The sequence below is a fragment of the Podarcis bocagei genome (assembly GCF_964188305.1).
Source record: "Podarcis bocagei genome assembly, chromosome: 12".
Classification (NCBI taxonomy): Eukaryota; Metazoa; Chordata; class Lepidosauria; order Squamata; family Lacertidae; genus Podarcis; species Podarcis bocagei.
In genome coordinates, this window is record NC_138137.1 from 49,818,367 (window position 1) to 49,842,887 (window position 24,521).

The 24,521-nt window shown below is 39.9% G+C and overlaps 1 protein-coding gene and 1 long non-coding RNA gene across 3 annotated transcripts; one reads left to right on the top strand and one right to left on the bottom strand.

The window, feature by feature from the left end:
- Window positions 1–24,237, top strand: PAXIP1 (PAX interacting protein 1). Its single transcript, XM_081163513.1, has 21 exons — window positions 1–233; window positions 2,152–2,286; window positions 3,339–3,382; window positions 4,547–4,610; window positions 4,722–4,835; window positions 6,183–6,803; window positions 8,050–8,809; window positions 9,753–9,847; window positions 10,307–10,402; window positions 11,229–11,366; window positions 12,325–12,446; window positions 13,379–13,563; window positions 14,024–14,067; window positions 15,234–15,301; window positions 16,255–16,357; window positions 17,677–17,845; window positions 18,695–18,795; window positions 21,063–21,197; window positions 21,287–21,362; window positions 23,156–23,215; window positions 23,842–24,237. Exons 1-21 carry the CDS (start codon window positions 141–143, stop codon window positions 23,856–23,858), a joined length of 3,240 nt encoding a protein of 1,079 aa, XP_081019639.1. The 5' UTR covers window positions 1–140; the 3' UTR covers window positions 23,859–24,237.
- Window positions 12,251–23,835, bottom strand: LOC308569754. 2 transcript variants are annotated; one of them, XR_014000810.1, is made up of 4 exons: window positions 23,707–23,835; window positions 23,470–23,594; window positions 22,995–23,054; window positions 12,251–12,437 (listed from the first exon to the last, which is right to left on the bottom strand). It is a non-coding gene; the product is annotated as an uncharacterized lncRNA (long non-coding RNA). The 2 variants fall into 2 exon arrangements; XR_014000809.1 differs by lacking the exon at window positions 23,470–23,594.
- Window positions 24,238–24,521: the final 284 nt, after the last annotated feature.

A 24,521-nucleotide genomic window follows, 5' to 3' on the forward strand; every position in this document is an offset into this window, starting at 1 on the left:
GTTCGGCGGCCGCCGCTGCCTGGGAGGGGGGGAAGGGCGAGGGAGACCCGGGGCTTCGCGAGGGGAGCCTCGGCCCAGGACCCGAGGCGGCCGCTCTCCCCGCCCTTTCTCAAAAGCCGCCCAGCCGGGAGGGACCATCCATGGCGAAAGAAGCCGAAGAGCGGGAGCTGAAGGTTCCCGAGGAGATGTTCAAAGAGGTCAAGTTCTTCGCCGTGGGAGACATAGGCGCCGAGGTGCGTTGCTCGGACGGGCTCCCCTCACGCGCGCCCCCCCCCACCCCCGTAAGACGACGCGGGCCACGCGCTGACAGCGGCTCGCGCCGGTTTTTTGAGCGCGCGGCCTCTCGGGAAGGGAGGGGGGATTTGGGGGGCGCGTTCGAACCCCCCCTCCCCCGCGCGCCCTGGCGGCCGTTAACGGCTCCCAACGGCCGCCTCCTTCCCTCCCCCACCTTTTTACAGTATTTCTGTTGCCGGTGTCTCGCCGCCCCGCGCGCCTCTTGGAGCCGGGCAGGCCTTACGGCGGCCTCTGTTGCCTAGCTGGCTGGCTGACTGGGGAGGCGACAGAGGAGGCTCTTTTCCTCCCCTCACGGCTTCCCCAGAGTGTGGGATCTGCCCTGCGTCCCTTCCCTCCCGGCGCAAACTCGCGCTCTCCTCTTTTTCGGCCTGAGTTGGGGACGCGGCCAGGACTAGGCCCCGTCCTCGGTTTTCTCCGCCCGCTCTCCTCCTCTTCACCTGGCAGGCGTCCCCTCCTTTCCCCGAGGAGCTCAGTTTTATAAATCCGAGGGAAAGCGGAAGGAGGGCCAGTTCGAGTAAATGGCACCTAACCGTGTAGGGAAGCTTTTCCCGGCGGTAGTCCGGCTGCAGGGGAGAGAGAGGCGCGGGTTCCTGCGTGTAAACAAACTGACCCCTGAATTAAAAGAAAGGGTTCGCAGGGAGAGGGCTAGGCTGCATCCTTTCCCCTGAGGTGGTAGTTTTCTGCATCCAAGGCTGTGTGGGGGGAACATTAAATATCAGCCTGGAGTGGTACAGACAACAGGAAAGCTTTTCCTCTTAATTAGCTGGCCCTGACTGCATCAGAGTGTTCACAGCTGTCTTGAGGCAAGGCACGAGACCCATTAACAATATCCTCCTGGTTATTGACATCTCTTGCCATTTTGTCCCTTGAGCCTATCTCTCTCCAGCCTTGTAGGCAAAATAATTCATCTTTATCTTCACTCTCATTGTTTTGGTAGCTTTTCTTAAATTCATACACACCCATATCAGTTTCTGGATCCTGGACAAGGTCCTCATCCTTTATTTTCAATACCCTCTGTGTCTTGCTTCTTGTGTCTTGCTTTTAGTGTCTTGTTTCATTCTCTCCTGTGCTGACATCATCACTGCTTGTGAGTTTTGTTCATCCAGCTCCATCCCAGCCATCCAGAAGTCCCTTGCACCTTCAAATAACTGCCCTTCTGACTGAAAATGTCTCTCAGAACACCTTGGTTACACTGCCTCTCTTCCTTCAAACCTATTCTTAAAACACATTTTCTGCAAAATCTTTAGCTCGGCTACCAAGCCTACATACCCTGCTCCAACTAATCTTAAGTACATGCAACTGAAATAAACATCCTTCCTCTGTGCACCCTGGCCTCCATTTCTGTCACCTTTCTCTGGTGTAAACCTCTATATATGTATCATCCTATATAAAGATGTGAGCAAATGCATTATACTTAGATTTTCACACTGCTACTGGAAATCTTGCATACCCAATCCACAATCAGTGGTAAGCCTGCAACAACAGCATCAAAACAATGAAATGGAGTAGCAAACAAAAGTGAATTTAGAATTCAGATTCCTTTCATGCAAGAATTCTGATTTGGAAAATGCAATGAAAAGAAATTGCATTTCACTTCCCACTGCAGTAGCCTATAATGTGCCTATTTGTGCCTGCTTGTATCGCCACAGTAAGAGCTGGACATGATAGGAGACCAGGGTGAGTAGCTCAGAGTCCCATGGTTGTGTGTTGCAGTTTAGCTGCGCACAAGGAGTGCTTATCTGGGGAAAGATCTGGCTTTAATGTAAACCAGCCTCTAGGGAAAAACACTTGGCTTCAATAGTGTCTAACATCTGCATTTTCCTGAAAGTGAAAACCAAAAGCCCCCTTGTTTTGTAGGTTATTCAGCTTTTGAAAGATGGCAAGGCGAAGGAGGTTTCTTACAATGCTCTGGCATCACACATCATTTCAGAAGATGGAGACAATCCAGAAGTTGGTGAATCTCGTGAAGTCTTTGATCTTCCAGTAGTAAAAGTGAGTACCTACAACATTAGAATTGATGGTTTTAACTACAGTAAACCTAATTTTAGTGCAGGACCTTCAGGGTTATTCATATCTTAGAATCAGCACTTGAGTGCAAAAAAAGTGTACTATATGTGGGAAACCCTGTATCCAGAACCTGAAATGTGAATGTTGCGATCCATTTTACTGTAAGTGTGCTTATGATGAGAGTACTATATATTAATTCAGCACACTCCCTCTCACCCTCAAAATGGAATAATGCTAGCAAGATTGCTGTCAACAATTATCGGGCTGGCAAGGGAAAGATATTGCTTTATATATAAAATAACATAAAAATATACATTACCATGAACTTGTAAAAGTTTGCATGATTCTTATGCAGTGCTTGGGAATGCTAATAACAAGGGAGTGGTCACAGCTCAGTGATAGATCACATAATTTGCATACAGAATGTTCCAGGTTCTGTTCCTCTCCAGTTAGGAATGGGGAAGCCTTCTCTCTGAAACACAGCCACTGCCATTGTAGTGTAATATAGACAATATAGAATAGAGTGAACCAATGTTGACTTAGTGACCTTGTTTCCACAACGTGATAAGCCAAACTATGTCTTACAGAGAGTGGCTCGCAGCTGCTGTGCTCCTCCCTGATATTTTTTTACTTCTGCACTGTGCTGTGTTAGGCCAAGGTTTGGTTTAGTAGTACATTGTCCAAACCTGGGCTTGTAATAAACCTGTCTCCTCAATAACCATAAGCCGGCTTTGAAGACATGCTAAACCATACCTTGACTTAGTTCAGCACACAAGTAAAAAGTACTGGGGAAGAGCAAAGTGACGGTGAGCACCTCTCCAGCCTGCACGGTCTCAGTAAGCTTAGTTTGGCTTCCTATGCTGTGTGAAACCAGGGCGCTATAAGGCAAGTTCCTGTGTTCCTGTCAATAGATGTTAAATAGCTGATTGGTTAATTTAAATTTGGTACATATTTGTTAAATAGACAGATATTTATGGGATGTCATGTGCATTGTCTATTGGCAACTCACTACATGCATTATTTTCACCTGTTTTTAGCCTTCTTGGGTGACTTTGTCGGTTCGATGTGGAGTTCTTCTGCCGTATCCTTTTTGGTTAAAATGTTAACATGTGTTATGCTTATTTAAAACTTAATACCAGCAGAATATTGGCTAGCACAGCAGCTGTTCTAGAGGATTAATTCTTTATATGACTGAGGCAGTGTTAGTGGATGGTTGCCTTGACTGAATGGATGGGAGGTTGCCTGCTCTTGATAGGGTTACACTCTCTCTCTGAAGAAGTGGGTACACAGTTTACAGGTACCATTGCTGTCACTTGGAGTGCCTTCCATCAGCTCTCGCTGGTGGTCCAGCTATGCCTCTTTCTGGACAGCAATAGCTTAACCTCTGTCATCTATGCTCTGGTAACCTTTAGGTTAGATTACTGCAACACATAATACGTTGGGCTGCCTCTGAAGACGGTTTGGAAACTTCAACAGGTGCAGAATTCTGCGGCCAAGTTGCTCACCAGCGCAAGATGGTTTGAGCATATCATACCAATCCTGGTCCAGCTGCACTGACTGCCGGTTAGTTTCTGGCCCAGTTAAAAGTCCTGGTTTTAACCTTGTGGCTTAGGACTGCAATACCTTAAGGAGCGTCTCTCCCCATATGAACTGCCTCAGACACTGCAATCACCACCTGAGGCCCTTTTTCATGTGCGTCCTCTGTGAGAGGTCTGGAGCGCAACAACATGAGAACGGACTGTTACAAGTATGTACCTGGACTCACATGTGCACAGGCAGCACTTAGGTATGTTCAGTTACAGTGTAGTAGGTTAGAAAGTTAGAGGCAAAGGCTATAAACATGTACCAGGGAGTAAAGTATTAGGGAACTCAGGAGGACAAACCTCCAGATAAACATGCATAGGATTAAACTATTAAGTGATATGTTTGGACCACCTATTTATTTTTGTGGTTGATGTGTGACTCTAACCTGAATTGGTGAGACCCAAGTTGAAGATTAGGAAACAACCTATTATTATTATTATTATTATTATTAGTAGTAGTAGTAGTAGTAGTAGTAGTATTGTTATTATTAGAATTTATATACCGCCCTATACCTGGAGGTCTCAGGGCAGTTCACAGAATAAAATACTTTTAGAAGTATTCATAAGATTTTTCTTAGCTATTTGAGAAGCTTTTGGTAAACTTGCACCAGTTATTCACTTTACATCTCATTTATATTATATCCTTGACTTAATTTTGTCAGAGTAAATGGTTTCTCCCCAGAATCCTGTCAGATCTTTTTTGGAGTTGCTGCTTGTCTGTCTCAGGTAAGATGTTTATCCAGATAGTTGTATGTTTATGCTGATAGCCAAATGATGTGTCAGAAAGTGCTTTTCCTTAAATATCTAGTGGTATTTTTTTTTTACCTTTTCTGATAGGTTTCCACTGAAGACCGAAGTACACTGTGGGCTTTGATTACGTTTTATGGTGGAGATTGCCGGCTGAGCCTCAATAAAAAATGCACTCATTTGATTGTGCCTGAGCCGAAAGGGGTAAGAGTTTTATTATGTGGACATGTTTTCCCATTTTAATGTTACTTTGACTTTCTGAGATATAGAATCAGCATGATTTATACAAAAAAAGCTTCCCTTGTCAACCTTTTACATTTTTTTGGAGGGATCCGTTCAATATATAGTTGGGAGTGATTTATAAGCTTTTCATTTCAGGAAGCTTTTGATGAAATCAAAGAAAATTGGCATTCATGTTCATGAAGTACTGGTTCATTTGTGTTTTGGTAAAAGATTAAAATATAGAATGGAGAGTAGCAGTAAATTGCTAATTAATTTTCACAGTGGAAGGAAGTTAGACTGGGATCGCCTATTTATTTTTTATTTTGTGAAAAATAACCCAGTATTTAATTTTATAAATGATCTGCGGTTACAGTGGGATAGCCAATTTGCACTAAATATTCAGAAAGGTAAAATGGTGAGCAAATTATAAAGATCTTGCATCAGGCAGCAAATTATTTTGAGTAGTACAGTTAAATATGGATGTAGAACCAAGACAGCTTTAGTTTTTTGCTTATATCACATGAACCTCAGTTTATTCCAGCCTTGTAAACCAGCCTGCAAAAGTTACTACCTTGTAATAGAAATCAGTAGCCATGTTTTTTCTGGGATCAGAAGTCGGTGTACCCCTTGCATAGCAGCCTGTTCTGCTGGGTACAGGGAAGGAACACTCACCACTCCACTCACCTCTATGTGCTTATGTGCACGAAATTCCTTGCTGTGAATGGCTGCCAGACTAGTGCTTAAATAAAAGGTTGATTTATTCCTGCTATTTAAGTCTCCAAGTTGCATTTATTTGGCTGGAAAGCCCTTCAGTGTTCTCAAGTACTGTATCAATACTTTTTTCAGCCTGTATTACACAAGAATTGCTGTGGTAGTTAAAACTTCCCTACATCAGGACTGCCTGGTCACTAAAGTACCTAAAAATAGGATGTTGGCACCATTATAACTTTTTTGGTATTTAAAATGCTTATCTCTTTTTGCCAATTTTTCTCTTTGCCTTTTTCTTTCTTTCTATCCCTTGTTGCCCAGCAGGCTGCAAGAAAAGGAAGAGATCACTCTTGTCAGAGGTCAGATTGATAGGTTTCAGAGGGTTTTTGAAATTAGTCTGAGGGTTGCAGGTTGTCCACTCACATTTTAGAGAACTGAGTAACTAAGTTTTTAAGGAGTTTATAATCTTAGAAAGAGTTTATAATTTTATTTATTATTAGTAACCAGGAATGTAACTTGTTGAGCTGATGTAAACCAATATAATTAAAACGAGTGTTTACAAAACTAACACTATCTAAAAGCTAAATTGACTCATAATTGGAATGTTTTTGTTCTTCTCAGGAGAAATATGAATGCGCCTGTAAAAGAGAAAACATTAAAATTGTGACACCTGACTGGGTTTTGGATTCTGTATCTGATAAAACTAAAAAAGATGAGGCTTCCTATCATCCACGATTAATTATATATGAGGAAGAGGAAGAAGAGGAGGAAAATGAAGATCAGGATTCTCAAAATGAAGCCAGCACAGATGAAAAGTTGTCAAGTCCAGCATCTTCTCGAGAAGGCTCACCTTTGGGTGATCGAGCTTTTTCACCTAAATCTATTGATGCTGATAAAACGAAAGGAGAACTGATGTTTGATGATTCATCAGATTCGTCTCCTGAAAAGCATGAAAGAAATTTGAACTGGACACCTGCTGAAGTTCCACAGAATACAGCAAAGCGCAGATTGCCTTCAGGCAAGGATTCTGGATTGATAAATTTGTGTGCCAATGTCCCACCTGTCCCAGGCAATATTTTGTCCTCTGAGATGAGAAGTAATATAATGGCTTCAGTACAAAGTCCTCAAAGTTCTGGACGTCCCGAAATGATGGCTGCATGGAGTCCTGCAGTACGGACATTAAGAAATATTACAAATAATGCTGATATTCAGCAGGTTAATAGACCATCAAATGTTGCGCATGTAAGTATCTTAAAGTACAAGTTAAAAAAAAATGTTTGGAAGTGAGTAGCTTTTATGACTTTGATACTATAAAATACAAAGAGAATTGTTGTAAGGATTACAACTAGATAACGCATGTGAAGTGGTTTTAGTGCCAGAAAGCACTATAGAAATGCTGTGTTGCACTCAAACAATTACAGAAATTTTAGTACATTGATTACAGTGGTAACTTGGCTTACAAACTTACAAATGGAACACACACAACAGGAAGCGGAACATGTTTTGCTTCCAAGGCAAAGTTCACAAACCAAAACACCTACTTATGGGTTTGCAGCGTTCTTAATCCAAGTTGTTCATAAACTCAGCTGTTCTTAAACCAAGGTACCACTGTATATGAGTTTAAATTTTCTTTCCGGTGATTTTTGAATCCTTTAGTGTAGTTGGGCATAGTCTTTTCATATTTTATCCTATGCTTGTACGTGTGCCGAGCCACTTGCCCTTTTACTTTACCAAGGCCTGCAACATGCAGAAGTCTTCTAAATTAAAAAGAAATAGATGATAGAAAATGTGAAAACATGTTCTTAATTGTGCAAGTGAGCAAATCAGATACAGTGCTGTGGAAATGAGGAGCAAATACGTAATTCATATGCAATTTGAAAGTGTTCTTTAGATCAGTAAATATTTTCCCCATGGTAACTTACCATTCCATGATTACTATTTGAGGGGTTCCCTTCAGGGTTTTTTCCTTTAAAAAATTGTATTTCTTTACATTTTGTTGCCTGCCTTAGCCTTCTGATACATCTCTTAGGTGTGGATAGTATCATTTGGCTGCATAAGTACCAATGCTCATCTCAACTTCAGAAATAGAAGAAACTACTTGAAGAGAAAAATGAGCACAGAGAATTTTTACTGTATATTTCTTTTTAATTATGCTAGCCTTTCTCTTAATGTGCGAAGTGTAGAAGCATAATGCTGTGTTGCATGTTTTATATCACACTTCCTACAACATTTACCTACCTCCGTGCGATCTGTATATTGGGACCTCTTGAAAATTCTCCCATTTGCCAATGAATATAAACTTTCTGTTAATTTGTATTCAAAATAACTGTTTTGTGGAATAACTAAATGCTTTCCTCTATTAATTAGACTTCTAATAAAGTACAGTTTTAGTTGAATGCATCAGAAAGTTTTCAGATTTGATTTATGCTTATCTGTTTTCAGTGAAATGTTTTGAAGGAAAGTTTACATGCATCCTTTTGTTTTCTAGATCTTGCAATCACTTTCTGCTCCTACAAAAACTTTGGAGCAGCAAGTAAACCATAGCCAGCAGGGACATTCAAATGCTGTGTTGCTTAGTCAAGTTAAATTGACTCCAGAGACACACTTACTACACCAGCAGCATCCACCTCAGCAGTCACAGCAGCAACAGCAACAACAACAGCAGCAGCAGCAGCAGCAACAACAACAACAGCAGCAGCAGCAGCAGCAGCACCTCCCTCTCTTGCATCTTCCATCCCAACAAATTGTGCAGTTGCAGCAACAGCAGCAGCCACAGCAGCCTCAGATTACTCAACAGTCTTTCTCTCAGCAGCCTCATCAGTTTGTGCAACAGCAAGTTCATCAACACCAATTCTCACAGCAGCAGTTACAGTTTTCTACACAACAGATACATTCTCAGCAGCAAGTACATCGTCCTCAACAACAGTTGCAATTTCAGCAGCAGCATGCCTTGCAACAGCAGTTGCATCAGCTACAGCAACAGCAGCTACAGCAACAGCAGCTGCAACTACAGCAGCAAAACCTTCAACAACAGTTACAGCAGCAGCAACTACAGCAGCAACATTTGCAACGAATGCAGCAGCAGCAGCAACAACAACAACAACAAATGCAAAATCAAGCATCTCAACTCTTGACCCAGACTTCTCAGACATTGCAGCATCAGGTTCCAGTTCAGCCATCACAGCATGCTCAGCAGCAACAGTTGCAGCAGCAGCAGCAGCTCTTTGGGCATGATCCATCCATAGAAAGTTAGTAATTTTGTTCTCGTGTATGTTAGCTGAGGCTTTAATTACACTTATTTAAATAGTAGAACACTCCTCGCCCCCTTTCTGACCCAGTGGGTCTACAATGTGTCTTACAAATCTAATTAAAAGGTTCATGTTAAAACTGTAAGAGTGACGATATAAAACATCAGACAAGCAGTAAAAGAGCAGCTGAGATCAGAGCAAGCAATTCTCCAAACAAAATACCAATGGTGATCTGATTGCGAACCATCTTTGTTGACAGCTTGAAAACCAAGAGTAGAGTAAGGTAGAACAAACCACATCTGGAAGTGAGTTTCTCAGCACGGTGCCGTGGCCAAAAAAATAGTTTCAGCTACAAACTTTCACGTAGGAGATTCTTCTAGTTCAAACATTTTCCAAGACTTTTTTGTATTTGATAATTTACATGTGTTATGGGGCCATTGTCAGTCCTCCATTTCAGTGGACATGCTCAAGTATAGAGCTTGTTGGAATGAACTCATGGCCTATTTTTATTAGACCCACCAGTGCTCTCATTGTTTACAGTCTACTAAGCATTTTTCACAATGCATCCAAATACTAGTGAAGGGCAGTCTCTGCACGGTGCTTCTTCACTTTTGTATGTACGGTAATGGGCAGAGGGAATAGCCCATGCACAGTCCCTGAGGTGATGTGTGCACAATGCAACTCCAGTTCACAGAACTGTTTCTGCATCTGCAGAACACCCTTTAAATTCAGCCACTTGCTTTCCAACACCAATCTAAAGTTTGCTGGGAAGTGGAGGACCTTGCAGGTGTGCTTATGTTCTGTGAGCTATAGCAAGTTTCAATCTTTGAAGAGATGAGTATAGCAGTAAATGAAGACCTTTTTACTATTAATGGTAGCCCATTAAATAAGAGAAAGTATGCTAGAGTATTTTGTATAAATTTAATTTTTATTACTCTTCTAGTTCCAGAAGACTATTTTCTGTTGGGTTGTGTCTTTGCAATTGCTGATTATCCTGAGCAGATGTCTGATAAACAATTACTGGCAACATGGAAAAGGGTAATTATTTGTTCTGTTTGTGAATATTTTTCAGTTTTGTGCATTAGTTTTTCAGTTTCTTAAACAAAAATAGGTATATTTAAAAACCAACAAATTGTTTTATTTTTGACTTACCAGATTATTATATATATTCCATGTCTATAATATGTATGTTACCAACAAAGCACACAAAACTTCATCTTCTTTGTTCTCCTTTTAACTGATTTTTACTATTACTAGCTTCAAACATAATTTCTGCCTTTCTTTGTTATCTGTTTATCAGAGGTCCATCTGCCAAAATTTCCAATTACTCTCAAGTAACAAGCTTACCAGTTAGGTTTTGTGCAAAATACAGTGATAAGAGCCTGTATTACCTTCACAGGTTTTAAACTATGGCACATATGTAACATGGCAAAAAAATTCAATAAGTGTTGTTTGATTAACAAACCTTTTAAGTGTGTCTAGTTTTTATTTTTCTAGATAATCCAAGCAAATGGCGGTACAGTAGATCCCACATTCACAAACCGGTGTACACATCTTCTCTGTGAAAGTCAGCTTAGTAATATGTATGCTCAGGTAAGACCAAATGGCACAAATGTACTTACCTATGTTTGTAAGAGCTGTTTATTTCCTTACATTGAATGATATAATAGTTCAGGAACAATTTATTACAAAGGTGAAAGTATCTATAGATACATAATTTATGTTCTGCCAGTCTTTTGCTGCTAGTAACCTCAAGGCAACTTAAAACTGTAAAATACAATTTTAAGCATATAGTTTCAAACAGCAATAACCTAAGATTCTCTGTGCAGCCATGGCCTGTAGCTAGGTCTTCTCCCTCCTCCTGAGTAGACCATTCCTCCTAGGTATTCCCCTGCTGTTATAGCTGTTTGGCAGCCAAACGAGTACTCATGCTATGACTTGGGGCTTCCCATCTGCTCTGTCACCACCTTTGTTCTGAGGCCCAGGAGGCAATTATGAAGAATTGGGGATGGGGTTAGAGGGCGCTCTCTCTCTCTCTCTCTCTCTCTCTCTCTCTCTCTCTCTCTCTCTCTGTGTGTGGAGAGGGGGGGGGGGGCTTGAATAGGAAAGAGACCGAATACAAAAAAAATATATATATTGTATCTTTTGGTTGTTGTTCTGTAGAATGTGGTAGTTGTATGCTCCCTACAGTTGAGAGTGACTAACCTAAGGATTGGTGGGCCTGTATCATAGATGGCACTCACTGCAGTCTGAGGACTTTGGTTCATCTGTATCCCATACCAACCTCATTTTTGTTTGAAAGTGGGTGGCTAAAAGCTTTATAAACCTAAAGCAGCAACATATATATATTTAAAATATTTTCATACATACCTACTAAAATTTATATGTACAGTGACAATGTTTTGCATTTGTGTTGCAGGCTTTGAGAGAAAGAAAGAGATGTATCACAGCACACTGGTTGAACTCTGTGCTAAAAAAGAAGAAAATGGTACCACCTCACCGAGCTCTTCATTTTCCTGTAGCATTTCCACCAGGAGGGAAACCATGTTCACAGCATGTAAGAAATTAACTCTAGCATTTTGCTTGGAAGGTGCTGTTGCTATTATTTCTTTTACTTCAAGCAGCTTTAAATGTCGGAAGATATAAAAATGAGCAAATATGTAACGTCCTGTCTCTGAGAATATTTTACAACTCTAATTGGAATTAATAAAATTACATGATTGAATTCAGGATTTTTTTGTACTGCACCTAAATATATTTATGTAAATGGGATATATTTCCTTGCTGTGCAATTTAAGTTATCTTTAAATCTCAGGTGTGGAACTGGTTTGTTTGTTTGTTACTCCTTTTTGTGTGAGGATTACTGCATTATGAAGGGTTTTCTGTTCGATGGTAAATTTGGTTATCACATTGAGAGTTAGGCAAATGGTTCAATTTATGAAAATGATATCATAAAGCAAGAATGGAGAACAGGAGCCCCTCTAACATTCCTGACCTTTGGCCATACTGACCATGACTGAGATTTGGAAGTCCAACAATATCTGGAGGGGTATAGATTATGAACCCCTGTCATAAAGTGACTGCCTGAAGATTTTACCACTTCATATTCGAATGTTTGGTTTGGACCTTTTCTGTCAAGGGTTGCTTACACCTTGAATCTTCCTGCATCAATTAATAATTCCACGAAATGAACCTTGGAATCTTTTGGGGCTAAAAGGCAGTACGAAAAGATTTAGATAAATAGAAAAACGTCTGGCTGCAGTTATGTGTCCACATTTTGAGAATGAGAAGAGTTACTGTTTCATAGCATACTTCAAATTAACTGAAGACTTGGGAAGAAAAGGTTACCCATAATATGTACTTAAAGAATAGGACACTTTTGGTAGGCATTGAAAGATGGGCAAGGAGACACATACTACAAATGACCAAGAGAGATTTACAACTTTTTTTGATAGCATTTATTTGAAATTTCTGTTTACTCATATTTCTGATGGGTGAATCATCTTCTGTTCCAGATAATCTCAGTGACAGGTTTTGTTGATAGTGACAGAGATGATCTCAAGCTGATGGCCTACCTCTCAGGTGCAAAGTACACAGGCTATCTTTGTCGCAGCAACACAGTTCTCATCTGTAAAGAGTAAGTGGCTTATATTTATTTTGATTTTTTTATTAACCATGATATATCATCATCAACCTTTATTATGGTCCAGAGACCCAACAAATCGTTACAAAGCAATACCCAATTCATACAGCCTACCTCCAGGTTAAACAAGCATTTCGTTCAGAATATAGGGATCATTGGTTCTTGCAACCACCGACAAAAACTTGGCCACTGCTAATGTTCTAGCATTTGTCCGGTCTTCCAATAGGAACCTGGCATAGTGAGCCTCTGATTTTCCTGGGAAAAGTACCAGCAAGGGTAATATCAGTTCAGCCCTGACTTGCTCATATTTTGCACAGTGCAACAAAATATGTTTTATGGAATTGATATCTTGAGCACACGAGCAAAGTCTGTCCTGGTAGGGAACTCCTCTCAACCTGCCATCCAACACTGCAGAAGGAAAGACATTTAGTCTGGCTTTGGTGAAAAGCCTTCGATAATTTGGTACTGTCAGGTTTTTAATGTAAGATGTTAACTTAAAGACATGCCCATATTGTACTCCTACTGCCAGCGGACTACAGACTGCGTGTGATCGAGATTGCAAGTCACCATGATATATAAATAATATTGTTACAATTTGTGAAAATATTAGTGAGTATAAAATTATAAAATAAACAGAGAAGTTATTACATTCTAAAGAAATTATCCCAATTGGTATCTTTTGTTTTAAACATATATATATATATATATATATATATATATATATATATATATATATATATATATATATATATATATAAATAATGTATGTATGTATATGTGCAATTGTTTTAAATTTTTATTTATGCAATTGTTTTATACAAGTTTTTATTGTAAATGGCTTTGGGATGCCTCATGGGAAGCGATTCATAAATGAAAATAAATAAGATGTTTAGTATCATTTGTGTCTCTTTTCCCTCCGTAACAAGGCCAACTGGTTTAAAGTATGAGAAAGCCAAAGAGTGGAGGATACCATGTGTGAATGCGCAATGGCTCTGTGATATATTACTTGGAAATTTTGAAGCACTGCGGCAAATACAGCACAATCGATACACAGTATTCAATCTTCAAGAACCACTTGCTCCTAATCAACATCTGGTTTTAAACCTTCTTGGTAAGAAGAGTTGCCAGACATACAGCATAGCAAATGTTAGTTTTCTGCAGTAAAGAAATATATGAATAAATATATATGTTGCTCAGACTTACGAACTTTGCATGGCTTGGGACATGTCAGTATGGCTGTTGCTTGGGTTTCTGATTTACTATTCTAACTAAGCAAGGTTTACTCAGAAGGAAGCCCCATAGGAAATGACATTCATTCCCTTTAAAGACTTTTAGGATTGCACTGCTAGAATGTTTGTGCAAAACTGGAAGCAACACATGAAATAAAGGGTAGTACATATTTACTTTCCTAATGTGAACTGCACCACTTTTGGGGTATGTTCCATGCATACTTGTCAGATATGTGTGTGTAATTAGCATGAAAAGACTATGCACTGAATTAGTGTGGTGGAATGTAAAGAAAATATATGTCCTCATGTCAAAACTTGTTCTTTCCTGTTCACTGTTCCCAGATGCTTGGAGAGTTCCACTAAAAGTATCGTCAGAACTTCTAATGGTATGTGGATTTGCTAATAATTTATTTACTTTAACTGCTATTTCAGTGGGGACATCATAAATCTGTTTGGACAAAGGAATATAAATGCTTAAAAGATTCATTTGTTTAAGATACACTTATGCTGTCCTTTGTTTAAAATTGATTCCAGGGCAGGTTACATAATATAAGAATAAAGAATCCAATTTTAAAAATATGATTTGCTATTTAAATGATCTTTGAACGTGTTTGGATTTTTGCAGAGGCATATTAGCAATACAAATTTGACAAGAGTGACTAGTGAAAATGAAAGTGAAAAGTTCTTATGGCTGCATCAGGGTGGTGGGAGTACATACATTTGGGGCTGTGGCTTTTCTCATGCTAAACCAGGGGTCTGCAACCCGCGGCTCCGGAGCCGCATGTGGGTCTTTTATACCTTTGCCGCGGCTCCGGGGCGGAAACTAGCGAGGGGAAGGCGCATTGTGCGCCCTGACACTCTCCACTCTGACGGGCGCTGTACTGGCTGTGACGTCGCATGGGGGCGGTGCGTGCGTTAGTCACGCACTGTCCCGACATCACCTTCCCGCCCGCCCGCTACATTGTAAGGGGCATGTACGCTGGTCACTGTTTTGAAGGGGAGTGAAGAACACACACATAAAAAAGCTAACTTGTTAATTTAACGTTTATTTCTATGAGGAGTAATTCTGAGGGGTCAAACAAAGAAATAATAAAAAAGTGACAAAAAAGTTATTTTTATAATGACGAGTTTTGCGGCTCCCAGTTTTTTTCCCTTCGGAAACAGGTCCAAGTGGCTCTTTTTGTCTTAAAGGTTGCAGACCCCTGTGCTAAACTATAGTTTAGCGTGGCACTGACACCAGGCCATGTCTTGAACAACCTTCAGTTTTGATACTGCTTTCTGTTGACAATTTCTTATATAATTATTTGATGACTGATGAAGCATACTAGGTTGTGTAGTATGCACAAACACAAACTAATTAACCTTTCTCCAAAAGGTTTTAAACTGCATCTAGTCTCCTATGCTTAGGCGTTAAGTGTGCTAAATTTGTTTTTATTTTAGTTACTATGGCTAAAAGATTTTGCTGTGAAATAGTAAATAATTATTAGAGGGGAAGTGTGTGTGTGTGTGTGTGTGCGCACGTGCTTATATATTTCTATATTATTTGTTGTAGGGTGTGAGATTACCACTAAAACCAAAGCAAAATGAATCGGTAATTCAACCGTCAAGCAAGCGGCCAAGGTAAGAGAGTGGCCATTCTCCAACGTGTCACATTCTTAGTCTATTAAATAAAGTTATCAAAACTACTGCTAAAACCTCTGGAAATCTCTCTGTCTAGAGTGGCAAACTGCAATCCTAGGGGACGACTGCAGCATTTTGGGCCCCTCTGTCTCAGGACTCTCAGCACTTCTCAAACATGGGTTCCCAGCTGTTGTCGGATTACAACAGCTGAGGACCCAAATTTGAGAAATACTGACTAGTCTATAGGAGTGCCTGGCGTGCTCTGGTCCATGGGATCACGAAGAGTCGGACATGACTAAACGACTAAACAACAACAGGCTATATTGCCTTCCTAGTTCTCAGCCTTGCTTTGCACCTTCCTTATGTTCTTTTGCCTGGGTGGAATGCGCTCTTGAACTATGATGAGGTCTCTTGCTTGCATTGATGGAAGATTGAGAAATTTGTACTGTGTGTGTGTAGAAACCTTTGGGCTGGACCTTTGTGTGTACTTTGCAAAGGTAAGAGTTGCACCTGCTGCTCCACCCACTTTTGCCTCTGGCCCATTCAACACTAGCATGTTGATCTCTGAAGGTCCCCTATGAGGGCCCCTTCATGGCCTGAAAAAAGTTCCCCAGCCTTGCTCTATATTATCATTCTGCTGATGATTATTTAGAGAGACACTTGTCCTTTGGAAAGTGAAAAGTTTGGAGGGAGGATGCAAACTAACTAAAAGTATGTAAGAAAACATTAACCTTGAAATAATGCCATACGTAGGTGCTTCAGAAATGAAATATTCTACAAAAGATGGCTGCACCAGCTAAATCCAAACAAAAGTTGCATACGGTGTGTTTCTACACACTTCATGGACCTTCTCTACATTTAGATATTAATCAAGAAAACAGTATATCAAAATTGTGTTGAATTTTAAATCCAAAAACACCGTGTTTTGTATTAACAGTATTTTGTATTTGTAGAATTGAAGACTTGCCAACTCCTAATAAAAACGTGACATCAGAATTGACACCAGTAGTGCTCTTCACGGGATTTGAGCCTTCCCAGGTGCATCAGTACATCAAGGTGACTTTCCTCTGTCTTAACAGAACAAACACTTTTGTAACATTTTTCTCTACTGAAAGCCCTGCAAAATAATCTAAAACGTTTGTCTTGTGATTCTATACCTCTGGTGGCCCATTCATGCAAGCAGGTTACCAGTTGCTGCAACAAAACATACATGTATGAAAGCTCTTTTAGATCTACTATATAGTCTTGTACAGAAACCTAAATCATCATAAGAGCCTACGGGATCAGACCAAAGGCCTATCTCTGGGGTTGCTAATGAGGGGTACATGTGTCTGTAGAGACCTCTTCTGGCACCCACAGGGTTTCCTCCCCTCACCCGCTCATGCTGAAGTTAGGCTTGAAAGTAGTGTTCTGTTGTAACTCATAAAACAGGTTGCGGTGTGTGTCTTGGTGTTTGTATGGTGCCCATGGCAATTTATTTACTTTGCAAATCTATCAAGAGGCCCCCAAAATTTGACAATTGTTTGGCCTATCTGGTTCAGTATTCTATTCTTTGGTCTAATTTAGCAGGACTCTTCTTTGACTTCTGGTTGCTAGACTATATGGTATATCTAGGGGTAAAGGTAAAGGGACCCCTGACCATTAGGTCCAGTCGTGGCTGACTCTGGGGTTGCGCTGCTCATCTCGCTTTATTGGCCAAGGGAGCCGGCGTACAGCTTCCAGGTCATGTGGCCAGCATGACTAAGCCGCTTCTGGTGAACCAGAACAGCGCACGGAAACGCCGTTTACCTTCCCGCCAGAGTGGTACCTATTGATCTACTTGCACTTTGACGTGCTTTCGAACTGCTAGGTTGGCAGGATCAGGTACCGAGCAACGCAAGCTCACTCCATCGCGGGGATTCAAACCGCCGACCTTCTGACTGGCAAGCCCTAGGCTCTGTGGTTTAACCCACAGCGCCACCTGCGTCTCTGTTCTCTAGGGGTAGTTTCACACAATTATGTTTGTTGCAGTGCCTGCTAATGTAAAAGCATAAAAGACATCAGAGGTGTGGCATCACAGACATAGGTTTTATCACCTTACAGCAAGCTTTCTCAATCTTGGGTCCCCAGATGTTCCTGAACTATAGCTCCCACCATCCCTGACCAGTGCCCATGCTGGCTAGCTATGATGGGAGTTGTAGTCAACACACAAGACAACACACAAGGTTGAGAAAGGCTGCCTTACATTGTTTTTCAGTGGAGCTGGTTCATGTGCTTTGTATGGTAATTATGTGTATGCTTGTGTGAACTAGGCTTAGTTTATCTTGCTTTTAGTTTGATTGAACTATTATGATGTGGCTGGAGGCTTAAACCTTTTTTTTAAATAAAATTTTCAGAAACTCTACATTCTTGGAGGTGAAGTAGCAGAATCTGCCCAGAAATGCACTCACTTAATAGCGAGTAAAGTGACACGTACTGTAAAATTCCTTACAGCTATTTCAGTTGTAAAGCATATAGTAACCCCAGAATGGTTGGAAGAGTGTTTCAAGGGCCAGAAGTTTATAGGTAAGTGATTCTTTAAGTTTTTCAGTATAAGTGATATAAAGAGTCTCTCCTTTAAAACACAAAAACGAAGCATGCGCAAAATAGTGCCCTTCTTGCTGTTAAGCAGGGGGACAACACTAGAACAATCAAATCAAAAAATGTTGAAATAGAAGTTTCCCCTGTGACCAGGGGAGTGAGTCAGGTAAGAGGGTTAATGCCCCCCAGCTGTGTGTACTGTGTTTTACTTGTAGGTACAGTTTACAAAGCAGTGCTTAATATTTTACAAAATATTACTACTACTACTACTACTACTACTATTGCTATTATTATTACAATTGTTAATTTATTATGCCACCCATCTGACTGGGTTGCCTCAGCCACTTTGGGCGGCTCCCAACATCCACCTTTATGGCTATGCATGTAGAACTTTAACATCTCTAGTGCCATTTTTAATGAGTGATTTCTTTTTCTAAATTTTCAGTGGTTTTAAAAGTAGTTCCTCTTCACTCAGCAATTTTCAAGTGTTAAATTTTTTAACAAATATAAAATTAAAGCAAGTACTTAACTCCAGCTTCTTATATTGAGTTGTGCTGCTTAATTTAAGGGTCCGAAGCAATTCTTAAAATTAAGCTATTGATTTTTAAAAGAAGACAGTCGCTAGCTGCCTCATTGGCATCTTCCTTATTGATGGAACTTACAGTGGGGCAACTGAATCTAAATGCCCAAACTAAAGTAGTAGTATCTGATATGATAGTCTATAAATTCATAAATAATAATTATTATTTTTATAACAATTTATTTTCTCAGTAGTAGATGCTTGCATCTTTTTGTGTTATGAATAGTTACAGTTATATTTTTCCTCCATTTTAGAAGAGCAAAACTACATACTCAGGGATGCAGAAGCTGAAGTTCTTTTCTGTTTCAGCTTAGAAGAATCTCTAAAGAAAGCACAGGAGACACCGCTCTTCAAGGTACATCAGTTTTTAAAAAGCGCTAAATCCAGATTATTTGAACCAAGTGTTTAGACATGAGTGTTACCATCATGTATGCTAGCCTAGAAAAAAAGTATTTGCAACCACTTGTAGCTTTTATTTTGAAATATAAGTACTTCAGTATAACTAAATGTTGTAGACTGGATTCCACCGAGGCATCACACCAACAGCCTGGTTGTAGCTTCCAAACATAATCATAATTTAGAATCATGCATGTGTTTTCATTTCCCATCTGCTTTGTAAGTTTGTTTATAGCAGTGTCTGCAAACAGAATGATCACTGTTAACTGCCCCCATGATTTGCAAACCCAATTCAAATCATGACTTTGGAATATGGTTTGCTAGCCAATTACAAACTGGTTTATCAGTGCAAAAGTCACCATAATTCTTCCTTCCCCATAATTTGGCAGGTTTTCCGAATTGACTGATTGTCTTTGAGAAGTACTTGGCCTGTAAATGACTTCTTATATTACTATTTATTTAGAGCCTTAGTACCCCTCTGTTCAGCCAAAAAGTCTCCCAGAGTAGCTTACGTACAATCAATTAAAATAAGACAGTCCCTGCCTGCAGGCTTACAGTCTAAAAAATGATACAGTGGTGCCTCGCAAGACGAAATTAATCCGTTCCGCGAGTCTCTTCGTCTTGCGGTTTTTTCGTGTTGCGAAGCACGGCTATTAGCGGCTTTAAGAAAAAGGAAACGAACTCGCAAGACGTTTCGTCTTGCGAAGCAAGCCCATAGGGAAATTTGTCTTGCGGAACGACTCAAAAAGCGTTTTTCGTCTTGCGAGGCATTCGTCTTGCGAGGTACCACTGTACTCAAGGGAAAAGGCAACTTTATGTAATTTATAAAACTCCCAGCACATGTGGTGTCTGCACCAGCATCATTTGTTGTCACTTCAGCTAGTTCCTCACTGTCCTGGAACTTAACATTTTTTATTTTTTATTGGCTTTGGTAGGGGAAGAAATGGGAGCTTATCCATGTCGCCTCCACCCCTTTCTGCAGTTCCCAAGACATTGTTCTATCCTGATATCTATCTTTCTTCTTTATGCAATTCTTTGCAATCTGGTTTTGACTCTGTGTCCTTTTGGAACTTACATAATCTTTGATACCGGCAACTATCCACTTCTCTTTTCTTCTTTTAGTTTTCTCAAATCTCCCAAACCTTTGGTTTTATTCCTGCTTCTCAGTCCTTTTCAAGACCACTATTTCTTGATACTTAGCTGTTGGTTATTTTTCTCCTCTAGTTCAGAATCTTGACAGTTCTTTTAGATTTTTCTGTTTTCCTATGTACAAGTGATTATCAAGCCTTTTCTATTCAGCTCATAAATCCATAATTTGGTAATTATGGTCTAAAGCTCGGCTCTTTGTTACCCATTGAAACATCATTTTGAGAATGGCAACTAAGGTTTGACATTCATAATTTAAAAGTAATATTTCAAATTATGAAATTGCCAAAAGTCATCCCTTCATGCATTAACTCTTTACAAATAATGGAGAGTATTTATGCCTGATCATTTTAATGCTTTTCCATCTGTAATTTTAAAACATTCCATTTAATGAATGACTGTCCTTGTAGAACAGAAATAATCTGTCAGCCATGTCGTTTTATACTGCAGTTTGTGTAGGGAACCCAGAGACAGGCTGATTCTCTTCCTTTTTTAAAAATTATAACTGCAAGATCCACTGAAACTTGGTAATTCTTCTGTTTATTGATGCCTCTCTTTACGTTATTGATAAGATAGCCGAGTACTTTCTATTTTAAGCAAACATTAGGAAGCAGGTGGTAAAGTAAGAACTTGCTGTAGGTTCCTCTGTAAACACAGTCTTATTTTGCTTGTATCAAACTGCATTTATTTATTCATAATTCAAACATGCTTTTAATTATTGTAACATTCTTGTCTCCCCACTTCTACTTCTAAGTCTTCTTCTACTTGAGTACAGTGTATAAAAACTATGGGGTGGGGCTTCCTTGAGATCTTGTAGAAATAGCAAGTCAGAACCTTCTTCCTCCCTTGTAGAAGAAATTAGCAAGGTATCCATGGCGAACATCAGCTTTAGGGGGGGGGGGGAATGATAACATTAGAGAAGAGGCAGGAGAGGGTGAGAAGTTGATATACCAAAAAATGGAACCCTAATTAACAGGAAGTGGACAGAACACACTGGTACCTTGCTCTGTGACATAGTAATCAGTGGCATAAATGCAGACATACAATGTGTTTTGTGTTTCATAAATGTTTTGATTTTAGGGAAAGTACTTCTATATTACACCTGGAATTTGCCCAAGCCTTTCCACTATGAAATCTATTGTGGAATGTGCAGGAGGAAAGGTATTGAACAAACAACCTTCTTTCCGAAAGCTCATGGAACACAAGCAAAACAAAGTGAGTGTGATCTTGATTGATTTTCTAACATCTTTCTGCTTAGAAAATTGTCCATTTGAGCTGACTCAGTTTCACTATTTTTAATACAGAGTTTATCAGAGATTATTCTGATTTCTTGCGAAAATGATCTTCACTTATGTCGAGAATATTTTGCCAGAGGCATAGGTATGTGTTCTTTATACTTATAACAATGTTTAACAATGCAACATGGCACCAGCACTTGAAGGAAAGAAATGTACCCTAGTCTAATAGTTTGGTTATATATCAAATCCTGGATGTGTGGGCTTGTGGGAGATTTTATACATACAATGGGCTTTTGCATAGTATTAGAAGAAAACACTTTTTGCTAGGGGTATCAGGTTCAGATAAATGCCAATGCAAAATGTTGGAGGTGAAACAGGATCTGTCAAACGGGATCAGCATGAATCAAAATGGAAGACCCCTGAAAGTTTCATTCCATTGTGATTCATTATTTGATTTGGTGCTGTTAAATCCAGTGCTCTGTACAGTGGTACCTCGGGTTAGAAATGCTTTGGGTTACGTGTTTTCAGGTTGCGGACTGCGGGAAACCCGGAAGTACTGGAAAGGGTTACTTCTGGGTTTTGCCCATTGCGCAGAAGTGCCAAATTGTGTAACGCACAGACGCAGCACTGCAGGTTATGAATGCTGAGGGTTGCGGACATGCCTCCATCACAGATTACGTCCACAACCCGAGGTTCCACTGTAATGGAGAATCTAAAAAGGGAGCTATATTTCTCCCCCCTTTTCACTTGCTGGTGAAATTTGCAGGGAAAGGAAACCTACCAGAGTGTATTAAGACTGTGAACTTCAGGAAGATCCATTCAGGCTTCTTTGTCCACAGGACTCTTAAATTTATTTTATTTTTTAGAAGCAGGCGCACCAAGTGGTGGAGCCTGAGGGGGCTGGGCTCCCCCAAAATCCTGGGGCCCGCTCTGCCTCCTCCCTGCCGATGTTGCACTGCAGGGAGAAGGCTGAGAGCAGAGTCCAGCTCTGCGTTCCCCATTCTCCACCCGGCACACAAGTGCCAGCACCGGCGGGATACCTGTGTGTCTCAACTCGGTGAGTGAGCACTTGTGCACTAGGTGGGGGTGGGACGCTTCACATGATGCGCCCCGCAATGTGGGGGGGGCAAGTCAGCGCTCGTGGAAGCAGGCAACCTCAGTAGTCTTAACTGCTTATACTTTACCTTTATATGAAGAAATGTTCTGCTTATTTATTTGAATGTCCCTCTACCTGAATGAAGTGTACTAGGAAATAAGCAAAGGGATTGAAATCCAGACCTCTCTGTCAGCATAAAAGATACCCTTTCACCTGCAAGCTCCCCAGTGAGCTTTAGTTTCACTTCTGAGAAAATAAAAGCGGTGTCTGTGTGACATAACAGATAACTTAATGGAATGACTAGGACCACAGTGCTACTTGGAAGGCTGGCAACTTGCTGATCCACCTCGGCATGCCTGTTAACAACACAGTCCAACTCAATAATATGAAAGACAACCTTGAATCACCTCAAATCGCATTGTTATTCAGGCGGCACACAGAGCCAATGTACACCCGTGGTGTATTTATAGCTTTACATTGAAGATGGCACTAGCTCAGCTTATGAGTGGCCACTTCCATGACTTGTCCAGCTCACCAGCTGCAAATGTGTCTGGCACAGGTCTGTTCCTGGCACCCAACTGCCAAGTATCCCTTAGGCACAATGCCTCTTAATCAGAATGTCAGTCTCCTTGAACATTAATGTTTTAAGAACACACACAGTGCCAGCTTCATAGTTACCTTGAATAAGTGCTGCCTCCGTCTTTCTTACTTTCAACTGGCAACTCCTCAATTCAAGTCCTTTTAGACAAAACATAAATGTTAAAAGTTCAGTAGTTGCAATTAATTTACCATGGATGTCTTGATTAAGTTTTATTTCCCCCCCCCTCCTGTATTTCCAGATGTTCACAATGCAGAGTTTGTTTTGACTGGCGTTCTTACTCAGACACTGGATTATGAATCATATCCTTCATATGCTATATAAAATAAGATTGTGTTTTCTGTATTCTAGTCTCCCTTAAAGGGAACAGCTGGCAAAGTTCACATAATTTATTAGCCATCTATAGAGTTTCTAACTAATGAATGAATGTAGATAATTGGAATTCAGGTAAGCTGGTATCACTTTTACCACGGCATGTTTTATTCCCTCTTTGCTCTCACAGGCTCATTGAAGTACAGGTTAATAGTTTTCACCTGTGTTTGCAAAAATACTTACTGGTTTTTACAGGAAGTTAGAATTGTTTGCTAGGATTCCCTGAAATTCAGGGCACATGCTTTAATCTTTTGTTGTGACTATCCCTTTAATAATGTCTTAATGATTTATTCTAAAATATGCTGTCTCTAAAAAAAAAGGAATTAACATTTGAATTAAATGTTGAAACACATATATTCTAATCAAAGTATAGCCTGAAAAATACACATCACAGTGTTTTGTTGTTGAGTGCATATTTACCTTAGAAAGTTGTAAAACCATGTTGATGCATTTGGCTTAAGAAACAGATTCTCTCTCTCCTTATGTTATCCTTTTCTTGTACCAAAAATGGCAATCTGCACATTTCAGCATATCTTTTTCCTTAACCCAAGTGTACATATAAATTCACTTGACTGGAAGTGAAAATGCCTTATTGCTGTAGACTCCTTGAATCCTTCCTTCCTTCCAGCTTTTTCAGCCTGTGGATCAGTTGGCACTTCTGGAGTTCTTGTCCCCTTGCTCCCTTGTTTTGCTGAAGGCCAATGAGCAGTTTGAGGCAGGAGAGCAAACGTTAATTGCATCTGTTTAAGATGTGCAGCATTTTATTATTAAAACATAATTAACTATGTTCTTTGTATTATACTAGAGAGAGGTTACTTTTTATATCACAAATTAGTTTTCCTAATTTTTTTTAGTTGTCACAACTGTTGGTACTTAACCACACAAAATTGGAATGTAAAGAGAAAGGGCTTGTGGTATGTAAATTATGGAAATAAAGTATTTTGTATTTTATTTTATTAAGCTCTGTTTCTTTTATATTACTAATATCCTGGTTTTTGTATAAATATACTTTTAAATGATGTTTCTTTAAGATTTCGTAGTGGCTCCTTTCCTCTTCTTTTAAATATTGTGCAATTATGGCACTATGGTAAGAGTAAATTACTCTAAATCATTCTTTCAAATGCTGTAAGATAATCTTCCCTTTATTTTACAAGGTATGTTTTAATATTAAAAACCAAGTATTTTAAGCAGAATTTATTGTTAATGTTTTGTGTATTTCTACTGAAGTTAGGTTG